Source organism: Tachypleus tridentatus, chromosome 7, assembly GCF_004210375.1.
Source record: "Tachypleus tridentatus isolate NWPU-2018 chromosome 7, ASM421037v1, whole genome shotgun sequence".
NCBI lineage: Eukaryota > Metazoa > Arthropoda > Merostomata > Xiphosura > Limulidae > Tachypleus > Tachypleus tridentatus.
This window is the reverse complement of record NC_134831.1, coordinates 130,906,812-130,930,502: the sequence shown is the minus strand read 5'-3', so window position 1 is coordinate 130,930,502 and position 23,691 is coordinate 130,906,812. Positions and strand designations below refer to the sequence as shown.

The following is a 23,691-nucleotide window of genomic DNA, read 5'->3' as shown; positions in this document are numbered from 1 at the left end:
CATACCAAAAAGAAGTTCTAAACAGGGTAGGAAATGCCCAACAAGAGGTCTCAGTAGTGAGTTGCACGGCCATCATTGCGAATAACTGCAAACATTCGCTTTGGCATGATTGATATAATCGTTTGCAGAAGGCTGGCTGGAATGTTATTCCAAGTGGTTAAGATGGCTTCACGAAGATCATGCACTGTTTGGAATTGACGTCCATTTCTATAGACTTCCCTTACCATCCACCCCAAACATTTTAATGCGGTTCAGTGCGGGTGAATACGGTGGATGGTCCAAAAGAACACGTTATTCGCCATAAAAAAGTCCTTTGTCCTGCGAGCAGTGTGGATTGCAGCGTTGCCCTGCTGAAAGATCCAGTCATTTCTACACAAGCGAGGGCCTTCAGTCAATGAGGATGCTCTCTCCAACATGCCAATGTAGCCAGCTGCTGTTTGAAGCCCCTGCATAACCTGAAGCTCCATTGTTCCATGGAAGGAGAAAGCATCCAAGATCTTGATGGAACCTCCTCCACTGTGTCGTGTAGAAAATGTCTCCAGTGGGATATTCTTATCGTGCCAGTAACGTTGGAAGCCATCTGTACCATCCAGGTTAAATGTTTTCTCATCAGAGAACAAAACCTTCGTCCACTTTTCTACGTCCCATGTTTTGTGCTTCTCAGCAAAGTTTAATCGAGCTGTTTCGTGGTGTGGAAGGAGGCGTGACCTTTGAAGACGTTTACGGTTCTTAAATCCTTTCTCTCGTGTATGCCATCTTATTGTTCTTGAGCTGCATTCTGCATCCGTAAAGGCGTTAATATGATTCGACGATCGGCTGGTGTCTTGTCGGACAACGCGTCGAATTCTCCTGCTCAACGCCGGCGATATTTTCTTAGGCTGACCACTTAAATTTCTCGTTTCGCATCCCTCAGGGTCTTTTAATAAATTTGCAACAGCAGTTTTACTACGCTCAATCTCACCAGCGATGGCACGTTGAGAGAGACCTTGCTTTTGCAGCTCGACAATTCTGCCACGTTCAAATTCTGTCAACTTTTTAGCCTTTGCTATGTTTTTACCCAATGTAACACAGTTGATGTCAGTGAGAGATGTTGACAACGCTAATGCTTGAACACAAATGACTAAATTTCGTTACTTATTTACCGATTAACGCTTCGTTTCAGTATGGTCTTAAACTTTTGACCAGCTAGCATTTAGGCTAATTTCATAGTGTTCATATTTTCCCTATTAAATGCTAAAAATATTTTTATTTTTATTTTCCCTTTTTTATTTTCATCTTTAAAGCTCTACTGAAATGAGTGGTTGAGTATGACAACGCAAAATGCGAATTTTTTTCTTTATATTCAATGTCCTTAAGAATTTGGCCAGCAGTCTATATTATGTATACATTGATGAGAAACTATAAGTCTGCTTGTGACACATACCTCATGTTAAGTCATTCAACAAATGTACAACTCCTGCTCGCACAGCGGTAAGCCTACGGATTTACAAAGCAAAAATCAGGGGTTTGATTCCTCTCGGTAGACTCAGCAAATAGTGCGATGTGGCTTTGCTATAAGGAAAATACAAACAAACACTAATGCACCCGATAATTATGTGGAGTAGTAACATTTGTCTAACCCAGTAGTTTCCAAACTATGCATCACGGGTAGTTTCTACGTTTGTCGCTAGAGTTTCTTCAAATGAAGAATAATAACTAACATTTAAAATAATCTACTAAACAATATTGCGTGTGGATGTAGTGTTGTTGCTCAAATCAAGTTAAGTGGATTTGGTTTCAGTCACTGGACAAAAAAATGAATCGCTAGCTTAACCGATTAGGTGGTTTATGGACGTTACTTCTCGAGATGTGTCTGAAGGGAAGCTATTAAAAAAGTAAAAACAAATATTTAACTCACAACTACTTAATGCAACTTTGTTAAAAGGAAGTTTCCTGATGGGTGACGAACATTGAACCCACGGTTTGTACACACGTATGATTCCGATTTAAGACACTATTCCATTATTTGTATTCGATGTCTTCCATGTTGTTCGGTATGAATAGGTAAAATGACGTTCTAATGTAAATGCTTCAATGTAGATCTATCAATGTTTTTTTCTCGTAAAAGAAAAACATTATGTTTCGGGTGGGAAGGGTAATCTAGTGACAAATATAACCATCCTGATATTTATAACATCTGTCTCTTCCAAGTCATAATTCCGTACTATGACTGACAAAGATTCTAGCATCACAAAGTGTCCATGCATAGGAATTTATGTCTCAGGTTCTGTCACGGTTTAAAAATGTATAAAAGTGGAACTTCAGTGACTCTGCGATAACTTATATTCTATCTACGCGCAGTGAGAATGATCTAAATAACGCTTGGAAAAATCTACTTTCCTACAACGTCAGCCTCAACTTTTTATTATTTGCTTAACAGTTTTTGTTTACCTCATAGAGGCTTCCTCTAGATGTCACTCGAGTGTTATTCGTAGGGGTTTCTTCAGTAAGATGCATACTCGTTTTGAATTGCAGGTCCCTGCACGTGCTTTAAAACTTCTTTCGCTTGTGAGCACTGGAATGTTGTATAGCACAATGTTGGTTCTACCCTAATCATGTGACCTCGGCACTTTGAAAATATGTTAATACGCTCGAAATGATAATCTTCATCATTTATTTCTTCAACCTTTCAAGAAGTCTTATAGCATAAAAATGGTTGACGTTAGTAAGAATGAATCCCAAATGAGCTTCTGTACACCTTTTAAGTTTCCTTCCGTACAAGAAAAAAGTTCTTGAAAATAATATGCGTATCTACACACCGTCTCTCACGTCGTCGCTGTACGACTTTAAACCGTTCGGTGAATCCTATTAATCGTATCACGAACGCAGTTGTGCGGCAAACAAACGCATAAATCAGCTTGCTAATGGTTAGTGTACGTACGCACGAGGGACACAAATACCGAGGTTGATATTTCATAATAGTGGTCTTTCGAGATGACTGCGCAACACAGAATCTAACTAATCCAAAATTATATGAAGAAAAATGTAGAACTGAAGACGGAAATATAATAATTCAGATATATTGATATAAAAGATATAGTTTTACGTTCAATTATCTTATATCTTAAGAGCTGCACACATGATATTTGTGTTATATCAGGAGTAACGTAGGATACAGTTTTGTTTCTTAAGGCAATATTACTATACGTTCTATTGAATACCTTAGGGACATTCAATAATGCCGTTACTTATGGTCAGTCTATTGTTCTCTAAATTGTAGTGGATATCTACAGCAGTTGATGTTTTCAATGAAAGTCTAAAGCATTGCATCTTAAACCTTTCTTAATTTATTAATTCATGATTGCTTCGTTAATGGTGTTCTTTAGCTTAAATATCCATTGACATTCATTCCTATAAACACTCCTTGTTTTCCATTAGCTTCAATACCTCATGCTCTTCGTAATCTCAGACTTTTCACCCATATTTATTATGCCATCTAAAGGCTTAAACCCTACGAACTATCTTCTCTCTGTGCCATGTACATAACAAAGCTACAACTTCTATATAACCTTCACTTGATACGTGTTAATAATGGAGATGAATGATTTCATCTGAATTTCTCGGGTAATTTACGTAACGACTAAAATGATTTAGCTTGTTTGAAATTTATTTTTCTCGAACCCACGAAGTTCTATCTTCAGAATAACTAGTTGTTTTAATCTTTCTTTTGATGAGTTGTAAAAAATTATAGTTTTCTATTAGATTGATACTTTTCTTTTTAGGCACTGTTTATAATTTCTATGTATAACATGAAAAACCTCTACATTTCTCATTTCTAAACAAGTTATTAGCTGAAATTTCATTAGTTGCATTACAAAAAAATCGAGACAGAAAAAACAATTGCTTATAAAAAAGTTTCTGAATTATTTTAGTGGTCCTCAAAATCGTCGTTTCACATGACCTAGTTTGATATGACCTAGTTTGACATGACCTAGTTTAATATAACCTAGTCGTTGGTCCAAGTAAATCCTGTCACTGACCATGCTAGATATTTTAGCCATGGAGACATTATAATGTGATTGTTCATCCGACTAGTCCGAGGTAAAAAAAGTAGCCCGAGAACTGACAGTGATTGGTGTTGATTGGTTGCCTTTCACAACATTTTTCTGTTGCAAGTCCACAAACTTCCCTCTGACCTACTGGGTTAACTTCAGATTAACCTAAATATGACCTGAGAAGAATGAATGTTTTTCATTAATAAACGTGTTAATACCCATACTAGTTGTTCTGAGATACAAGTTATTTACTGATATTACCTTAACAAACAAACAAGTTCTTCAGTGATATCACCTTAACAAACAAACAAGTTCTTCACTGATATCACCTTAACAAACAAACAAGTTCTTCACTGATATCACCTTAACAAACAAACAAGTTCTTCACTGATATCACCTTAACAAACAAACAAGTTATTCACTGATATCACCTTAATAAACAAACAAGTTCTTCACTTATATCACCTTAACAAACAAACAAGTTCTTCACTTATATCACCTTAACAAACAAACAAGTTCTTCGCTGATATCACCTTAACAAACAAACAAGTTCTTCACTGATATCACCTTAACAAACAAACAAGTTATTCACTGATATCACCTTAATAAACAAACAAGTTCTTCACTTATATCACCTTAACAAACAAACAAGTTCTTCAGTGATATCACCTTAACAAACAAACAAGTTCTTCACTGATATCACCTTAACAAACAAACAAGTTCTTCACTGATATCACCTTAACAAACAAACAAGTTCTTCACTGATATCACCTTAACAAACAAACAAGTTCTTCAGTGATATCACCTTAACAAACAAACAAGTTCTTCAGTGATATCACCTTAACAAACAAACAAGTTCTTCACTGATATCACCTTAACAAACAAACAAGTTCTTCACTGATATCACCTTAACAAACAAACAAGTTATTCACTGATATCACCTTAACAAACAAACAAGTTCTTCACTGATATCACCTTAACAAACAAACAAGTTATTCACTGATATTACCTTAACAAACAAACAAGTTCTTCACTAATATCACCTTAACAAACAAACAAGTTCTTCACTGATATCACCTTAACAAACAAACAAGTTCTTCAGTGATATCACCTTAACAAACAAACAAGTTCTTCACTGATATCACCTTAACAAACAAACAAGTTCTTCAGTGATATCACCTTAACAAACAAACAAGTTCTTCAGTGATATCACCTTAACAAACAAACAAGTTATTCACTGATATTACCTTAACAAACAAACAAGTTCTTCACTGATATCACCTTAACAAACAAACAAGTTCTTCAATGATATCACCTTAACAAACAAACAAGTTCTTCACTTATATCACCTTAACAAACAAACAAGTTCTTCACTGATATCACCTTAACAAACAAACAAGTTCTTCACTGATATCACCTTAACAAACAAACAAGTTCTTCACTGATATCACCTTAACAAACAAACAAGTTCTTCACTGATATCACCTGAACAAACAAACAAGTTCTTCACTGATATCACCTTAACAAACAAACAAGTTCTTCACTGATATCACCTTAACATACAAACAAGTTCTTCACTGATATCACCTTAACAAACAAACAAGTTCTTCACTTTCTATTTATTTTAAATTTGTTTTTTTCTTTTTACCTCTAATTTCTTGTTTAACATCACGAACAAAAGTCATAAATTCCTTAATGTCGCCAATGTGTAATAGTTATCATTGCGAGCAAATAATTACAAGTCATTCATAAATAAAAAATATATTTGACGCTTATGAATATTATGGGTGATCCACGGACATGACACTTCAATTACAACTACCACTGTTAATATTCTTTGCTCTGAACTATTTTTCACACACAATTACTTAAAACGTTTTGTTTTATTTCTGCTCATATACGAACCGAGAAAGAGGTTTATAACATTTGTATATCTTACGTAAGTTTTTTAGAATGCTCCAAAGAAATGCGTTTATTTCGAAATACTTTGTAGACTCAGATCTGTAAAGTAAACAGACCAGATGTATAAATCAACACCTTGAGTATCGAGAACAGAACCTATAATAGCCGTATTTTCTACTGTTCAGTAGTTGAAATTAATATATTTTGAAGCATAAAAGAAATCTCCAAGTTAGTTTAATATAATATAATACTGATCGCTTTAGTCAGCTTGCGACCGACCTGCCTAGTCGAGTGTATCTACGCGTGCCGCCTGTTGGCCAAATACGTCAATAAAGCGGAAAACCCTGCATTCCATCTGGTAGTCATCTTTCTGATGGATAATGAAACCTAAATCCATGGAACAATGTTAAAATTAACGATGCAAAACTGTTCTCACTATTCACTCTACTTTTAAAGCAGATTTTCCGGCTGTATTTTATGGAAACAATATATTTGAATATTATAATTAGAATACCTGTTTTATTTTTCTAACAACATAATATTGAACAGTATTTTGTTTGAGTAAGACCCGTTGCACCAAACATGCTCGCCCTTTTCGGCGTGGAGGTCAATCCCACTGTTAATTGGTAAAAGAGTAGCCCAAGAGTTGGCAGTGGGTGGTGATGACTAGCTGCCTTCCCTCTAGTGTTACATTGCTAAATTAATGTCGACTGGTGCAGATAGTCCTCGTGTAGTTTTGATAGAAATTTTAAAAATAACAACAGACAAAACAGACTCTAAGTAGCTCAAAATTTAGTATGTAACAGTAATGCTATAAACAGTTACTGATTGACTTATGATAATGAGACAACATTAAAAGTTGTTAGGCTTAATACATATTCGTTCTGCTATAGCTATCAATATTATAAACTTAATTTGTGTAGACCCATATTTTTATTTACATTTCACAAGTTTGTAAATCGGTTTAGATTAAGCGATAACATAAACAACTTGTAAATTAATAACTTTAAAATTTTAAGTTCAGTCTCATCTAATCAAAGCTGTTTGTTTGTAATTTGGTGCAAAGTTAAACAAGAACATCTGTCCCTAATTTAGCAGCGTAAGAGTAGAAGGAAGAAGTTGGTTATCACCACCTATCACCAACTCTTGGGCTACTCTATTTTACCAACGGATAGTGGGAGTGACCGTTACATTATAACGTTTGCGTGGATGAAAAGACAAGTATGTTTGATGTAACGGAGACTCAAATCCGTGAATGTCAGATCACGTGTCGGCCGTTCTGATCACCTGGGCATGCCAAGCTGAACGAAAACTGGATAAAGTTAGCAAATACATAACGTATATAAGAGTTGCGTGTAGATGTTTGGTAGAACTGTTGCATAAGAACAGATTGTAAGTAATCGTTTTGTTTATTGAATTTAGAATGACAAGTTAACAGATAAACCATGGTTTTATTCGTTCAATAATTCACCATTGTCTAGTTGTTAATTTGTATCTGGATATCCAACATAGTTTTGCCATTAAAAACAAACAATAAAACAAAACATGTTAACCTGCGATTTATAGCTTTTATGAATAATGAATCAGACAAAGTTCAAAAACTACTGGTTGCCATGGGAACTATAGGTTTGTTTTTTAGCTTCCAAACACGCTGTTCTGGCTGCTCCTAGTGATACAGTGTCAAACCTCATAGTTCACTGCGTAGTACCTGGCAGTTGTTTGTGGTCTAAAATGTTAACAAGCACAAATAAAAATGTTACTGTGGAAGACGGTAGAGCTTAATTACAAAATCTAATCAATATTTTTTTTTTTTGCTTTAGGCTCAGAGGTTGACTATTACATTTTTGGGCAGGTGGCCGAAACAAAAGAACAATTAATATAAACTGTTATAGCAGTAATGATTTTAGGATGTTTTAGATCTCAATGTTTGTTTTTCTATTATGTTCCTCATAATAATAACTATATACATTATATATCTTTGTGTGTATGAACATGTATATTTTTCTTAATTAATTGTATAATGAAGGACAAGGAAGATATGAAATAATTAAAATAATTAATGGGTCTGCGTTCTGCTTAGATTTTTGATATGAAGCAAACAGACATTGCCAGAACAGTATGGTACCCCAAGTGTAATGTGTCTAGAATTCTAAAACGTCACCGGACAACAGGAAACTTTGTTACAGTGAGATCTACTGGTAGAACCGAAGAAACCACTGCCCGAAAGGATCGTGTTTAGATCAGGTCAAGGTCGAAAGAAGTATTGCAACACTTTATATCAGGAATGGCGTGGAAATATTTATTGCAGGTCATCCAGAAGAACAGTGAATAAGAGATTGACTAGACAAGATTGCTTAGCAAGAAGGGCAAGACAGACAGGACACTGACAACATATCCTTTTAGATGAGCCCTGTTTTCCGCTTATTAAAGCTGATAGTAGGATTCGTAATTGTCGTTTACCTGGAAAAGTGATAAGGAAAGACTATCTTTCCCACAGAAAGTTGGGTTGATGTCAGAGGTGTCTTCTTTGTCCTTTATCGTTAATAATACACACTCAAACGCAATGCCTTTATATATAAACCTCAACAGTTATGACAAAAAACAAAACTGTTAGTAAAGACAAAGAGGTTTGAAAGTTTTTATCACTTTGATTTAAAAGATTAAAATTGTCTCAGAAGTACTATAAGACCTGTTTTTCATATTATTTATTGTGTGTGTTTAAGTGCATTTAGTTAGTCTGAGGAGTATTTGTATATAAATAAAATTAATATTTTGTCTGTTTTAAATTTCACGCAAAGCTACACTAGGGCTATCTGCGCTAGCCGTCCCTAATTTAGTAGTGTGAGACTAGAGGAAAGGCAATCAGTCATCACCACCCACCACCAACTTTTGGGCTACTTTTTTACTAAAGAATAATGGAATTGTCCGTGACATTACAACATCCACCACAGTTGAAAGAGGTTATGTTTAGTGTGCTCGTTAATATTGTATCCCGCTGGTACAGAGATAAGTCTACTGATTTACAACTCTAAAATTAGAGGTTCGATTTCTCTTGGTGGACTCAACAGATAGCCCGATGTGGCTTTGCTATACGAAAACACACACACACACGTATTAATATTAGAGTAACATAATGACGATTGCTGCATCTCATTAACATTAGAGTAACATAATGAGGGTTCCTTGATCTCATTAACATTAGAGTAACATAATGACGATTCCTGCATCTCATTAACATTAGAGTAACATAATGAGGGTTCCTTGATCTCATTAACATTAGAGTAACATAATGACGATTCCTGCATCTCATTAACATTAGAGTAACATAATGAGGGTTCCTTGATCTCATTAACATTAGAGTAACATAATGACGATTCTTGCATCTTATTAACATTAGAGTAACATAATGAGGTTTTCTGGATCTCGTTAATATTAAAGTAACATAGTGAGGATTTCTGGATCTCATACAAAGTGATAATACTTAGGAATTAATTATTTTAATATCAACTCTCAGCATATTATATTATTTGACGTATAAAACACTGTTTAAATACGATTTGCTGGATTATTGATAATTTGATTAATGTTTCATTGGTATAACGTTAAACGTGCTCCATTGATGTGATATGTAAAATATTGAAAGACTTGAGTTATAAAGTAACTCGTTCTCGAAGCCTTTGTTTTTAATTACTTATTGTCTCAAATATAAATAATGAAATGAATACGTAGACAAAATACGTAATATATTTTATTTCTTTCATGCCTACTTGGCACATTAAAGTAGTGAAGGCAGGGGGCGCTTTATCTTAACCGCAACTGGTCTAGACAAGCGTGTGCACCAAAGCTTTGAAACGAAACCCATCTCAGACGCGAGCGGGCATGAAGATAAAAGCGTCCATCTCTTCTCACCGCATGCTTCGTCTTTGATCACTTCTTGTATTTAGGCAATCCAAGAGACGCACGTGCCTTTGTTGGTTTCTCACAATAGAGCCTGGTTGAAAGCACATATGCTTGTTCTATAAGGGTTTTTTGTTGTTGTTTTTTTTTGCCGTCTGAGTAGGTCCTTCTGAGGCGGCCATCTGCAGTGCGTACATCCTCAGATAATTTCTTTTCAGGTTCCTGATTTTTGTTTCTAATAACGAAGAGTATTAGGACGGTCAGAAACTCACATTTAACTACCATACATTTCAAAAAGCTTAATTAATTAATCTATGCATTGTGGGTATTTCTTACAGCAAATACTGGTTTTTCATCCGTTTCAAAAATCAGACACTTTACGTAAACATAACAATTAAAACTTGTGTATCTTTCATAGCAATAAAACATTATGACAGTTAGAAGTTTTGTTTGGACTTTGTTAATGTGGTTTTACATGCAATATTTAGATTTAGTGTGGGCTTCAAAACTCTGCTCCGTAATCGTAAAGTGATGTGCTTGATAAAATATGTTTTAAAATTGCAAACAGCGGTTAACATTTCCCAAAACATAAACATGTCTTACCTGTTCACCCTAATGATGCCTATAAAAATATAGGATCCCTCAGATGTCACTAAAGTCAACAGTTGCTGTTTATTACGTGTGATCACACATCACTGTCGAACCGTTTGTAAATTGTTAAGACTCATTCAAAAGTGGCACATCTACAAATTTCAGAGATTTTTGTTATTTGTAAATCAATATGAAGGTATGATGAATCATAAGAGAATAATTTAAATAAAAAACTTGAAAAGTTGAGAAGATAAGTTTTAATGAGAAGAAATATTCGGCTGAGTTAATATTTCAGTTCATACACAGAGACTGATAGAATATTGCTTGTAATGAGAAGAAATATTCAGCTGAGTTAATATTTCAGTTCATACACAGAGACTGATAGAATATTGCTTGTAATGAGAAGAAATATTCAGCTGAGTTAATATTTCAGTTCATACACAGAGACTGATAGAATATTGCTTGTAATGAGAAGAAATATTCAGCTGAGTTAATATTTCAGTTCATACACAGAGACTGATAGAATATTGCTTGTAATGAGAAGAAATATTCAGCTGAGTTAATATTTCAGTTCATACACAGAGACTGATAGAATATTGCTTGTAATGAGAAGAAATATTCGGCTCAGTTAATATTTCAGTTCATACACAGAGACTGATAGAATATTGTTTGTAATGAGAAGAAATATTCGGCTCAGTTAATATTTCAGTTCATACACAGAGACTGATAGAATATTGCTTGTAATGAGAAGAAATATTCAGCTGAGTTAATATTTCAGTTCATACACAGAGACTGATAGAATATTGCTTGTAATGAGAAGAAATATTCGGCTCAGTTAATATTTCAGTTCATACACAGAGACTGATAGAATATTGTTTGTAATGAGAAGAAATATTCGGCTCAGTTAATATTTCAGTTCATACACAGAGACTGATAGAATATTGCTTGTAATGAGAAGAAATATTCAGCTGAGTTAATATTTCAGTTCATACACAGAGACTGATAGAATATTGCTTGTAATGAGAAGAAATATTCGGCTCAGTTAATATTTCAGTTCATACACAGAGACTGATAGATTATTGCTTGTAATGAGAAGAAATATTCAGCTGAGTTAACATTTCAGTTCATACAGAGAGACTGATAGAATATTGCTTGTAATGAGAAGAAATATTCGGCTCAGTTAATATATCAGTTCATATACAGAGACTGATAGAATTTTGCTTGTAATGAGAAGAAATATTCGGCTCAGTTAATATATCAGTTCATATACAGAGATTGATAGAATATTGCTTGTAATGAGAAGAAATATTCGGCTCAGTTAATATATCAGTTCATATACAGAGACTGATAGAATTTTGCTTGTAAAAATGAAACAAAATTTTCAGACCCCATCTCCCTCCTCGTGGCTCGGCGGAAATTCAGACAGCTAACAACGTTTAAAAATCCGGTTTCAATACTTGTAGTGACACAGTACAAATAGCTAGTTCATTGTTGGGCTTTGTACTTAACAAAAAACAAATACAATTTCCAATATGAAAGTATGTTAAAATCAAAACATTGTTTTCAGAAGCGTTTGTTATGTTGAAACCGATAGAAGATACAAGATGTAAGACTTTTTTTTCAAATATGTGATTATCATGTATGTTTTTGAAGTAATCTTAATTTCAAAACATGTGATAATAATTAAAAATTGAATAAGATATACATAATATAAATTATTTAATTTGTTTATGTATCTAAACTGTGAACTAATTATTGTTTTTTCCAACCTTCGCAATGTCGTGAAATTTATAATCATCGTAATAAATATACCATACGTAAAAGTTTATATGTTTATCTTAAATAACGAAGAATGCTTTTTTGGTACATATTAAGTTACTAAATGAGCTATCTGTGTCCACCATGGGTATCAAAACCCAGATTTTAGCATTATAAATACTTAGCCATACCACTGAGTTGCTGTAGTTTGAGAGTGTTCATGGTTATAAACCATAAACTTCATTTTCGTTTATGTTTATTTTCTTTCAGAATATTTGTTTTTTTATTTGTATGTTTGCTTGTAGTTAAGCACAAAGCTACACAATAGGCTATCTGTACTCTGCACACTACAGGTATCGAAACTCGATCTTTGTTCTTTTATATCATTATTCAAATGTGGGGGCAATAAGTATTTAAATTTATATTTTATTATTAGTTCTGTAATATGTTTATGTTTTATTATTAGTTCTGTAATATGTTTATGTTTTATTATTAGTTCTGTAATGCGTTTATGTTTTATTATTAGTTCTGTAATATGTTTATGTTTTATTATTAGTTCTGTAATATGTTTATATTTTATTATTAGTTCTGTAATATGTTTATGTTTTATTATTAGTTCTGTAATATGTTTATGTTTTATTATTAGTTCTGTAATGTGCTTATGTTTTATTATTAGTTCTGTAATGTGTTTATGTTTTATTATTAGTTCTGTAATGTGTTTATGTTTTATTATTAGTTCTGTAATTTGTTTATGTTTTATTATTAGTTCTGTAATTTGTTTATGTTTTATTATTAGTTCTGTAATTTGTTTATGTTTTATTATTAGTTCTGTAACGTGTGAATTATTTTATAGGACACTTAAATAAAGTTAATAGATTTCTGCTGTTATCCAAAATTTTGAAATCATATTTTAAATTAATTTCTTTTCTATTCCAAGTTTTGTAATTCGTCTTTTCTTATTTCAAGCTTTAGAACTTTAATTATTCGCAAATTTTTCTGGACTCTTGCACTATAATGTTTCAAAAAACGTATTAAAATATTAAAATGTTTAAAATTAAATTACTTTAAGTATTTATTCCACATCGACAACAAAATTTCTGTAAATTTAAATGAGAGTGTTCGATTGTACGTAAAGAACTGTTGTTGTGAAAGAAGTTAATTGGTCACCGTGCAGTTACTTGAAATCGATTAGGTTATGCAGCAATGCTACACTACCCCTATTTACTGTTATTATTGTCGAACCGTGTAGATGGTTGTGGTAAGCGAGTGTTTGTTAATTAATTAAATGTTTCATGAATTGTTTAGGGAACACATTCGTGTACTTAACCAAAAGTGGGAGATAAGTGCCGACATAAACAAGAGGAACGGGCAGATGTTACACAGGCGGCCAAGGAAGAGCCCATGACACATTTTATGATTATTTATGGTGCAATATTATATTATCACTTATCAGTTAAATATTTCGTGCTAGGAGAGTGAAATCAGGAATTCACCCTGAAGGAAGCTTTGTGGTTTTCATTAAATTAATTAACTTTTTTTTTACTCAAAGTAATAACCCTACAACCTAAGGGAGCGATCTACCAAAGTCCTTGCTTAAAAACAGTTATCTATGAATATTCAGCTCTTTGTCAACTTTTATAAAATTGTCTTATTAATTTTCGTAGTCTTCATATTATGTTGAAGCGTTACGTCCTGTGAATTTCTCAGTATATTTAATATTTAATAGTGCCCTTAGCTTTCTCACAAAACCCTACATTTTAATGGATTGTTCTTCTATCCCGTCGTCATACGATTGTCTCGATTAATGGAGATTAACGCATTTGTAAAATAATAAAGATATTAAGGTGTACGTTCCTTCTCTATAGAGCATGGCCAGGTGGTTAGGTCGCTTGATTCACAGTCTGAGGATCGGTTGTTTGAATCTCCCTTTCCGTCAAACATGCTAGCCCTTTAAGTTGTGAGGGCGTTATAATGTGATTGTTAATCCAATTATTCGTTGGTAAAAGAGTAGCCCAAGAGCTGGAAGTAGGTGTTGATGACTAGCTGCCTTCCTTATGATCTTACATTGTTAAATTAGGGACGTATAGCGCAGATAGTCTTTGTGCAGCTTTGAGCGAAACTCAAAACAAACAAACAAACAAACCAAAATAGAAATTAGAAAAATAAAATAAATGAGACTAAAACACAATATGAAAAAAACAATTAAAAAATCCAAAACTCAACATGTATTCGACAGACATAGTTCAGTTTCTGTGTCTTTCTAGGTGATTTTTCTTATGTTGCTGCCTACAGCCTTACAGAAATCCACCCCTAGCACAGCGGTAAGTCTACGGATTTACAACGGTAAAATCAGGGTCTCGATACCCTTGGTGGACTAAGCACACAAATGTTGTCTTACGGAATCATCCTAAACCTCTACCCTACTGTCTTTATTGTTACTTTTTTAACCCTAACAATCAGGTATATTATTTTTGTATTTTTTCTTCACCATTATTTTTTATTTAAGTCTCCTAATGATCATAATATATCTTAACTATATGTTTCACGGGTTTTGGTTTATATAGACACACTTTTTTAAGTTTTCAAACTTAGATTTTTCTTAAAAGTAGATTCCAGAAAGTTAAAAAAATCCAATACAATAAATCTTTAATGAACAATGAAAATGATGTAAGTATTTTTCTTTTCAGGGGAGTGTGTGTGTGTTATCTTATAGCAAACCACATCGGGGCTCCTAAGTCCACCGAGGGGAATCGAACCGCTGATTTTACCTTTGTAAATCCTTAGACCTACCGCTGTACCAGCGAGGGGACTTTTTGAGGGGAGTGAACGTAAAGAGGAATATTCACTTCACACACTTGTCCAATGTTCGGCTGTCAGAAACGTAAAACTTACTTTCAAATGGTTACACTACAGATCTGTTTTCTTTTAATTAAGCTGAAATTGAAAATACAATCTTTGGCGTAAAGGCCTGATGCATTCTTTTATTCGTCTTATACTCTGTGTTGTAGACTGCAGTTCTGCCTATTCAAGCCTCACCAGCACAGCTTGGATCAGGAAATCATAGAAAATACAGTTAGGTCTCTTACAATGGTGAAATGTGTATAATATTTATGTGATTTCTGAATTATTTTTAACTAAACATATATAGTAACCTAAAGTGATTTAGGTGCAGGATTAATATTAAGGCATTATGTCTAACATATTATTGGATATGAACATATATAGTAACCTAAAGTGATTTAGGTGCATGATTAATGTTAAGGCATTATGTCTGACATATTATTGGATATTATACATGTATTATATTTATTCTTGAAACGTGATACACAACTAATAAATGAGAAAGAATCATCATAAGAGTAACAGTGAGAAATATTAAATGTCAACTTCATTTCACAAAACATGAGAGAAAAGTACTAATAACCCGTTTTGTAGTTTTGAGATTAACAACGACCTAACCAAAGCCAAGCTGCTATATTTTGTTTTATTTATTAGATATCACCTGCTGTTTAAACTAAAGCAAAACTTTGATTTTTATTCTTTCACTCAAGCATCTTTGAAAAGGTAAACATTCAAGTCTATTGGATTAATACTTTAACATTATTAATCTGTACCCTCAACGAAATAACTTAATAAACGAAGCTACTTTAATTTATCAGTTTCAAGTTTTATCCGTTCGAAATAAATGGTGTTTTCAAGGGTTTTTGTAAGTATACCATTTCGTAATGTGCTTAAACATTGAAGCTTCGTGATTATAAACATTATTAGTTGTACATAAAAGAGTTCAAGACGACATCAGATAAACAAAGTTATATACAGTGCTTATGTAGTGCAGAGATCCTAACCCAGGTTTATTATTATTATTAATATAAAGGAACGTAACGAGAATGTAAACATTTAAAATACAACCATACTGAATCTAACTGAAAGTTAACGTATTGGACAGAGCTAGTTTAAATCTCTCTTTACCAGGTCGTGATGAAACAGACTTACATTCCTTTGAGATTCTTATTAACTATTTGGTTAATGGTGATTATTAGCGAATTACAGTATTTCTCTTTCTGAATATATAATATTTCTGTTAACCCTAGTTCAATAGGTCTGTTTGTTTGTTTGTCTGTTTTGAAACTACTTGATGGCTATCTGAGCTAGCCCTCACTCATTTTCGAGAAATATTCTTGAGGGAATACAAGTATTCATTACTGTCAACAGTCAACTCTTGCCCTATTCTTTTACTAACGAATAGTTGGATTGACCGTACCATTGTAACATCCGAAAGGACGAAGCAAAAGATTAGAACCCACAACCTTCAGGGTGTACTGGCTCAGGAATTTGGTAACTTATGTGCCATGTACCGATTTGCTTCGTCTCAAAACTTTTACCGTGGCCACTAAATATAAAAAAGGCATAAAAGTATATGAAAATATCTCATTATTTTATTCCAAAACCCTAATTAACTGAATATAATTTGTTTGAAGTTAAGAACAAAGCCACACAATGGTCTATCCGTGCTTTGACCAACCACAACAGCTATCGAAATCCGTTTTCTAGTGTTGTAAGTTTGCAACTATAACATTGTACCACTGGAGGTCATTAATTAAACAGTTATGTTATACAGTAACTATTGTTAGTGGTTATTAATTAACCAATTATGTTATATAGTAACCATTGTAATAGTGGGCTCCCCGAAATAAAGATGTAATTCCCCCAAAAATAAAATCCATAGAAATAACTTTGTTTATTTGGTTTTATCATGCAGTACCAGACACGGAAGATTATTAGTAAACTTAATATGATAGAGAACTGAATAGTTTTATGTTTGTCAGATGAGATCAATCGAATATGTTTTGAAATTTATATTGTTTCCTACTGTCCAATCAATGAGCACTTCGAGTACGAATACGCTGAAATATTTTTGAAAACTCTTATTCATAAAACTAAAATACAAACAATACAAAACATACTACAAACAATGACTTTGCATTTGCAATGAAAATCAATCCTTATGAGCCAAAACACAATAAAAACAATTTAAAATAAGTGTAGTCAACGTTTTTATGGGTATCGAACACTTGATGGATTGAGTTTCGCTAGAGCATATTCTAATGAATTGCTGCAGTCAGTGTCGTGTGGGGTGCACGTGCAGGATTAGTGGTCTTGAAATCTACACTATTATTTATATGTCTACAGAGCAGACACTGCACTGAGATGTACAAAAAAGAATAGAGCTCTTAGCCGTATAAAAAGAGAAAAACCTTTTTAAACTGAGAGCCGTGGGAAGTATAGTATGGGATCAGGAGAGTTTCAGAAGAAGAACGGTTAACACTAGTGAGGATCTAACCACAGTTATCTCAGATCGAAAAGCAAACCGCAGAAACCTTCCAGGTATTATTCATATATATAGTTCATGTTTTTAGTTCTCTGTCTTAATGATTGAACTTTATTAATAAAACGTATTTTCTACTTTCGCGATTAACTTAAGTCTTAGCATTTGAGATAAAAAGTCATGTAATGATTCTTTCAAATCTATCTTTTAAACTTTCCAAAATTTACGTTTTACAAGCTTCAGGTAAGTATCGAAATATTAAAACCTTTATTTTTTTATACTTATGGTTTATCTAAAAATTAACGTATTAAGCGAATTATTTATTTATAAAAGTGACAGCGAAAGTGTTACCTCAGAGAGTAATCACCACTCAGACATCATAGGGCGTAGCAGCTGTACTGTTGTCATAAACTTTGCAATGATTTGTTTGGAGAAAACAAGCTCAGAGGCTAATTTTAACGAAAATTTAGAAATGACATTACGATAGATTTCAAGGAAAAGACAAGCATGTAAATATTTCACTTTACTTAGCCTAATACAAGTTTTTATCCTATCAACTCTTACAGTTTTTAAGCAGAAAATGGTTACAAAATGATAGATTTATTTTTAGTACGTGTGTGTGTTTGTGTTTCCTTATAGCAAAGTCACATCTGATATGTTCAGCGAGAAGAATCGAACCTTTGATTTTAGTGTTGTAAATCCAAAAACTTACTGCTGTGGTGCAAAGAAACACCATAACACATTTGTAATTACTCATTACTCAAAATGAACTAAGTGTTCACTTTTTTACCACGGATATATTAGCTTCACAATTAATTAAAAACAATACATGCTGGGTCTCTATTATTTATACATTTTCACTTTGAAAACTGTCTGGTATGGCCTGGTAGTTAAGATGTTCGACTCCCAGTCTGCTGGTCGGAGTTCGAAACCCTGCATCGAACACGATTGCGAAAGTCAATCCTACCATTTGTTGATCATAGGATAGTCCAAAAGTTGACGGTGGGTGCTGCAGGCCAGTTTCCTTCTAGTCGGCCGTTAAAATTTAAGGATGGCGACAGGTAGCCGTAGTTTCGTTATAAAATTTTTGACCTATTAAAGGAGACGATAAGAGTAATATCTATGTTAGTTATGACATTAATTAATTTAATTATTATACTTAAAGCTAGTTTCGTCGAAAATAAACAGTAATTGTGGTTAGGTGTGTATGCATATAAAACGAAAGTCTGAACGCATCTATTTTAAACTGCCATCTGTTGGCAAGGAATTTTAACAGGTTCCATAGATCTTATAGGGAAGTTATCAAAAGATCACACAGAGAAAATGTTAGCTATTCATAAACAGTATTTGTTTAATATAGTATATTGTACTGGATTAATTGCTCAGTTTAGTTAAAGATGTATAACACAAGTTGACTTAGGATAGTCCTGCTAGCTTACTTTAGATAACTTAGTTAAAGATGTATAACACAAGTTGACTTAGGATAGTCCTGCTAGCTTACTTTAGATAACTTAGTTAAAGATGTATAACACAAGTTGACTTAGGATAGTCCTGCTAGCTTACTTTAGATAACTTAGTTAAAGATGTATAACACAAGTTGACTTAGGATAGTCCTGCTAGCTTACTTTAGATAACTTAGTTAAAGATGTATAGCACAAGTTGACTTAGGATAGTCCTGCTAGCTTACTTTAGATAACTTAGTTAAAGATGTATAACACAAGTTGACTTAGGATAGTCCTGCTAGCTTACTTTAGATAACTTAGTTAAAGATGTATAACACAAGTTGACTTAGGATAGTCCTGCTAGCTTACTTTAGATAACTTAGTTAAAGATGTATAACACAAGTTGACTTAGGATAGTCCTGCTAGCTTACTTTAGATAACTTAGTTAAAGATGTATAGCACAAGTTGACTTAGGATAGTCCTGCTAGCTTACTTTAGATAACTTAGTTAAAGATGTATAACACAAGTTGACTTAGGATAGTCCTGCTAGCTTACTTTAGATAACTTAGTTAAAGATGTATAACACAAGTTGACTTAGGATAGTCCTGCTAGCTTACTTTAGATAACTTAGTTAAAGATGTATAGCACAAGTTGACTTAGGATAGTCCTGCTAGCTTACTTTAGATAACTTAGTTAAAGATGTATAGCACAAGTTGACTTAGGATAGTCCTGCTAGCTTACTTTAGATAACTTAGTTAAAGATGTATAACACAAGTTGACTTAGGATAGTCCTGCTAGCTTACTTTAGATAACTTAGTTAAAGATGTATAACACAAGTTGACTTAGGATAGTCCTGCTAGCTTACTTTAGATAACTTAGTTAAAGATGTATAGCACAAGTTGACTTAGGATAGTCCTGCTAGCTTACTTTAGATAACTTAGTTAAAGATGTATAACACAAGTTGACTTAGGATAGTCCTGCTAGCTTACTTTAGATAACTTAGTTAAAGATGTATAACACAAGTTGACTTAGGATAGTCCTGCTAGCTTACTTTAGATAACTTAGTTTTTCTAAACCCTTTCACTCATCTGTTGGAGAACACGTTGTACGGAAAGTGTGTAGAATAAATAAAATACAACCATTGGTTCTCAGAACGGCTGGTATGGGTATTAACACTTTTATTGATAAGCAGAGAAAATGACCTAGAATGGTCGAAACGTTGTTCTCTGCTTATCAATAAAAGTGTTAAAACCCGTACCAGCCGTTCTGAGATACATTTTTATTTCAAGTAAGTTTCTCGTCGTCAAGAGCAACCATTGATTGTCCATCGTTTTAATTTGAAAGCTTGCGTTTTTCAAGCTTTAGATAAGTAATAAAATGTCAATACACGTGTATTTCTTGTATTTATGGTGTATCTAAAAATTAACTTGGTAAAACATTTGTTTGTATATAAAAGTAACAGCGAGAGACGTATCTTCAAATCTGATATCTAATCAAGCACCATAGATCATAGATCATAGATCATAGACGCTATAGTGTTGTAACTTAAAGGGATTTATACGATAGAAATTTATTCTTCTTTTAGCAAAATACTTTACTAATACCAACTTGAAATCTAGAATGCTATAACATAATAAAGTTATTAATACAACGGTAAACTTTTAGAAATAAAGAAGGACGGAAAACATTAACTAGATTAAATTAACATTTAATTAGAATTTACTCATTAATTTCATGGCACATAAAGATTCTTTTGTTACATATAATAAAACCTCTATGTTTCATATAATGCAGTGATTAACTGCTCATTATTTTAGTAATAGTTGGTATTTTAGCATCTAGATTCATCCGCCAAATAACAACCGTCTTCTTTCTTTCATCCGACGTCCAAACAAACTTGTCATCTTGTTGGTTTTTTTTCTTCCCTGCTTTCATAGCTTATTCAAATGGCAGCTTCATTATTTCTGTGGCGGGTAAACAGGGCGGCCTATTACCATCTTTAAGTATTGTTTTAAGGCAAGAAAGGTTTGTAAACACGTGTTTAATGAGCCTATTAATACCACTATAAGTGACAGTTGAATAAATCAGCATTGTTATTTCTCTAATCATCTGCTCTCCTAGCTCTAACAAGCATTGTTCTGCTCTTGGGGATGGCGGGAGCTCTGAGAAAGGCACGTGACTAAATACTTGCCCCTAGGGAATAACGTGTGGTCAGGCGTTTAGGGGCACGTGCCCTGTACACATTCTAGTATTCACGTATTGGAGTAAACAGAAAACTTGTAACCGGAGGCGGGGCTTTATATTCTTCATTTCTGAATGGTATTTTAGCAGAAGCGTTTCTTCTGCCTACATTGCTATTGGATATTGAAAGTAAAGATTATGGCGAAACGTCACTGGAAGGCTCAGTTTTTTTAGGTGCTCATAGGGATAACAAGCTCACTCGATGCGACTGGAGTAAATTTCTGCATCCAGAAGCCACAGTGAGAGGAAGCACACTCGCTTCAGCTCAGATTAGGAGTTTGAAACCTCTTCTGAGTCGATGCTTTTACAAACGTTTCGGTTTCAGTCCTAGTATTGATACTCGAGGGAAAATATTCAAACTATTCTCATAAAAACTCCGAGATCGAATGGAATCTTCTATCAACGTGCTTGACTTGTTGCCCAGTTCTGGGGTCCACACGAGAAACTTTCAACCTGTGTTCCGGTGTTTAGCTGAACAAAATAAAGTATCAACTATATGGTCTACAATTTCCGAATATGGTTACTGTTCGCCGCACAAACGTCCAAATATTATGGCTAGAAGAAATGAACGTGAGAGAAACCGCGTGCGTCTGGTGAACCGCGGCTTTGCGACATTGCGACAGCACGTGCCTGGGGGAACCACAAAGAAAAAAATGAGTAAAGTAGAAACACTTCGATCAGCGGTTGAGTATATCAAGAGACTACAACAACTTCTTGCGGAAGATGACGAAACTAACAAGACCTTAGATTTTAAATGTGAGACAACAAATATCAATTTATTTGAAGCCTACAGCGAAATACCCAATCAGTGCAACCTAAGTTCCGTTTTCCCACGTCCTCAGATCTCGTCACCAAGTTCTGAACAGACAATTGTTTCGTTCAAAGCAGAATGCACAACGATAAAGTCTAAAAATTCCAGTTTGTCTTCTCCGGATATTCTGACGAAATACATTGATTTAAGTGGAAAGAAATTACTCGACCTGGGGTGGTTTTAGAACAAAGTGAAGAAAGGATAAAGTATTCAGTGCTGGATATATGATTCTCAGATATGCTGATGCACGTGACATATAGAACTTACATTTTTGAATTGTTCTGGTAATCTTATATATATATATATTTTTTTTTTCACTGAGTTATATCATTGAAGCGCCATGGTAAATATACTTTTGTTTTCTCAGCAAACATTGAGTAATCCAATTCTGTATAAATGTAAATATAAATAATGATAAACGTAGACAATTTCATTATCAATTTCCTTCCATTCCTAAGTCACTCTTTACTTCATTGTTAGCATTTATAGTGGTATTTGTTGCTTTGATCACAGTATTTTTAATCACTGTTTACCTACTTAGTGTTTCCTTTGAAAGATACCTACCTCTTGAAATATTTTTATATTTTGTAGTAAAAATAACGTTGTAATATTATTAATTTTGGTATATTTTTTTCTTCTACGTTTTGCGTATTTTATTCTACATGTAGCACTAATGGAATGAAAAATACATGGACAGTTTTGCATTTCGAAACAAATGTTAGGTTCTGTGAATGTTGAAAGCACGTTTATAAAGAGAAACTAAAGACATTTCTCAAGATGTGTATTCAGCAGTGCTGTCCTAGGAGGAACTAAAGACATTTCTCAAGATGTGTATTCAGCAGTGCTGTCCTAGGAGGAACTAAAGACATTTCTCAAGATGTGTATTCAGCAGTGCTGTCCTAGGAGAAACTAAAGACATTTCTCAAGATGTGTATTCAGCAGTGCTGTCCTAGGAGGAACTAAAGACATTTCTTAAGATGTGTATTCAGCAGTGCTGTCCTAGGAGAAACTAAAGACATTTCTCAAGATGTGTATTCAGCAGTGCTGTCCTAGGAGAAACTAAAGACATTTCTCAAGATGTGTATTCAGCAGTGCTGTCCTAGGAGGGACTAAAGACATTTCTCAAGATGTGTATTCAGCAGTGCTGTCCTAGGAGAAACTAAAGACATTCCTCAAGATGTGTATTCAACAGTGCTGTCCAAGAAGAAACTAAAAACATTTCTCAAGATGTGTATTCAGCAGTGCTGTCCTAGGTGTTGGTAAACGTTTATATAATGAAGCATTATTTATATAGAAACCAAATTGTTAATAGAGAATTAGAGAAAAAATAACATTCCGTGTCTTAATTAATATATATTGTATAACATCATGTTTCTTTTGAAAATGTTAATGATTTACAAGTCGTTTCGCATTTAAAAATAAATAGTTTTAATCATGAATCTGTTTATGGTTAAGCTTACAACATTTTTGTTATGCGCGTGTACATTTATATTCTAACAATAACTTCTCACGAGTTTCTACACATCTCCAATTTTATATTATATTTTGTCAAAGCACTCGTAGTCCGAGAGTCGCATCACACCAAACATGCTCGCCCTTTCAACTGGGGAGGTGCGTTATAAAGTGACGATTAATCCTACTATTCGTTGGTAAAAGAATACCCTAAGAGTTGGTTGTGGGTAGTGATGA

At 33.6% G+C, this 23,691-nt stretch overlaps 1 protein-coding gene across 1 annotated transcript; it reads left to right on the top strand.

Annotated features, from left to right (window-relative positions):
• Positions 1 to 21,226: 21,226 nt before the first annotated feature.
• LOC143258118 (achaete-scute homolog 1-like) lies at positions 21,227 to 23,338 on the top strand. The gene has a single exon (XM_076517134.1). The coding sequence runs from the start codon at positions 21,578 to 21,580 to the stop codon at positions 22,184 to 22,186; it is 609 nt and encodes a 202-aa protein (XP_076373249.1). The 5' UTR covers positions 21,227 to 21,577; the 3' UTR covers positions 22,187 to 23,338.
• The last annotated feature ends 353 nt before the right edge of the window (positions 23,339 to 23,691 follow it).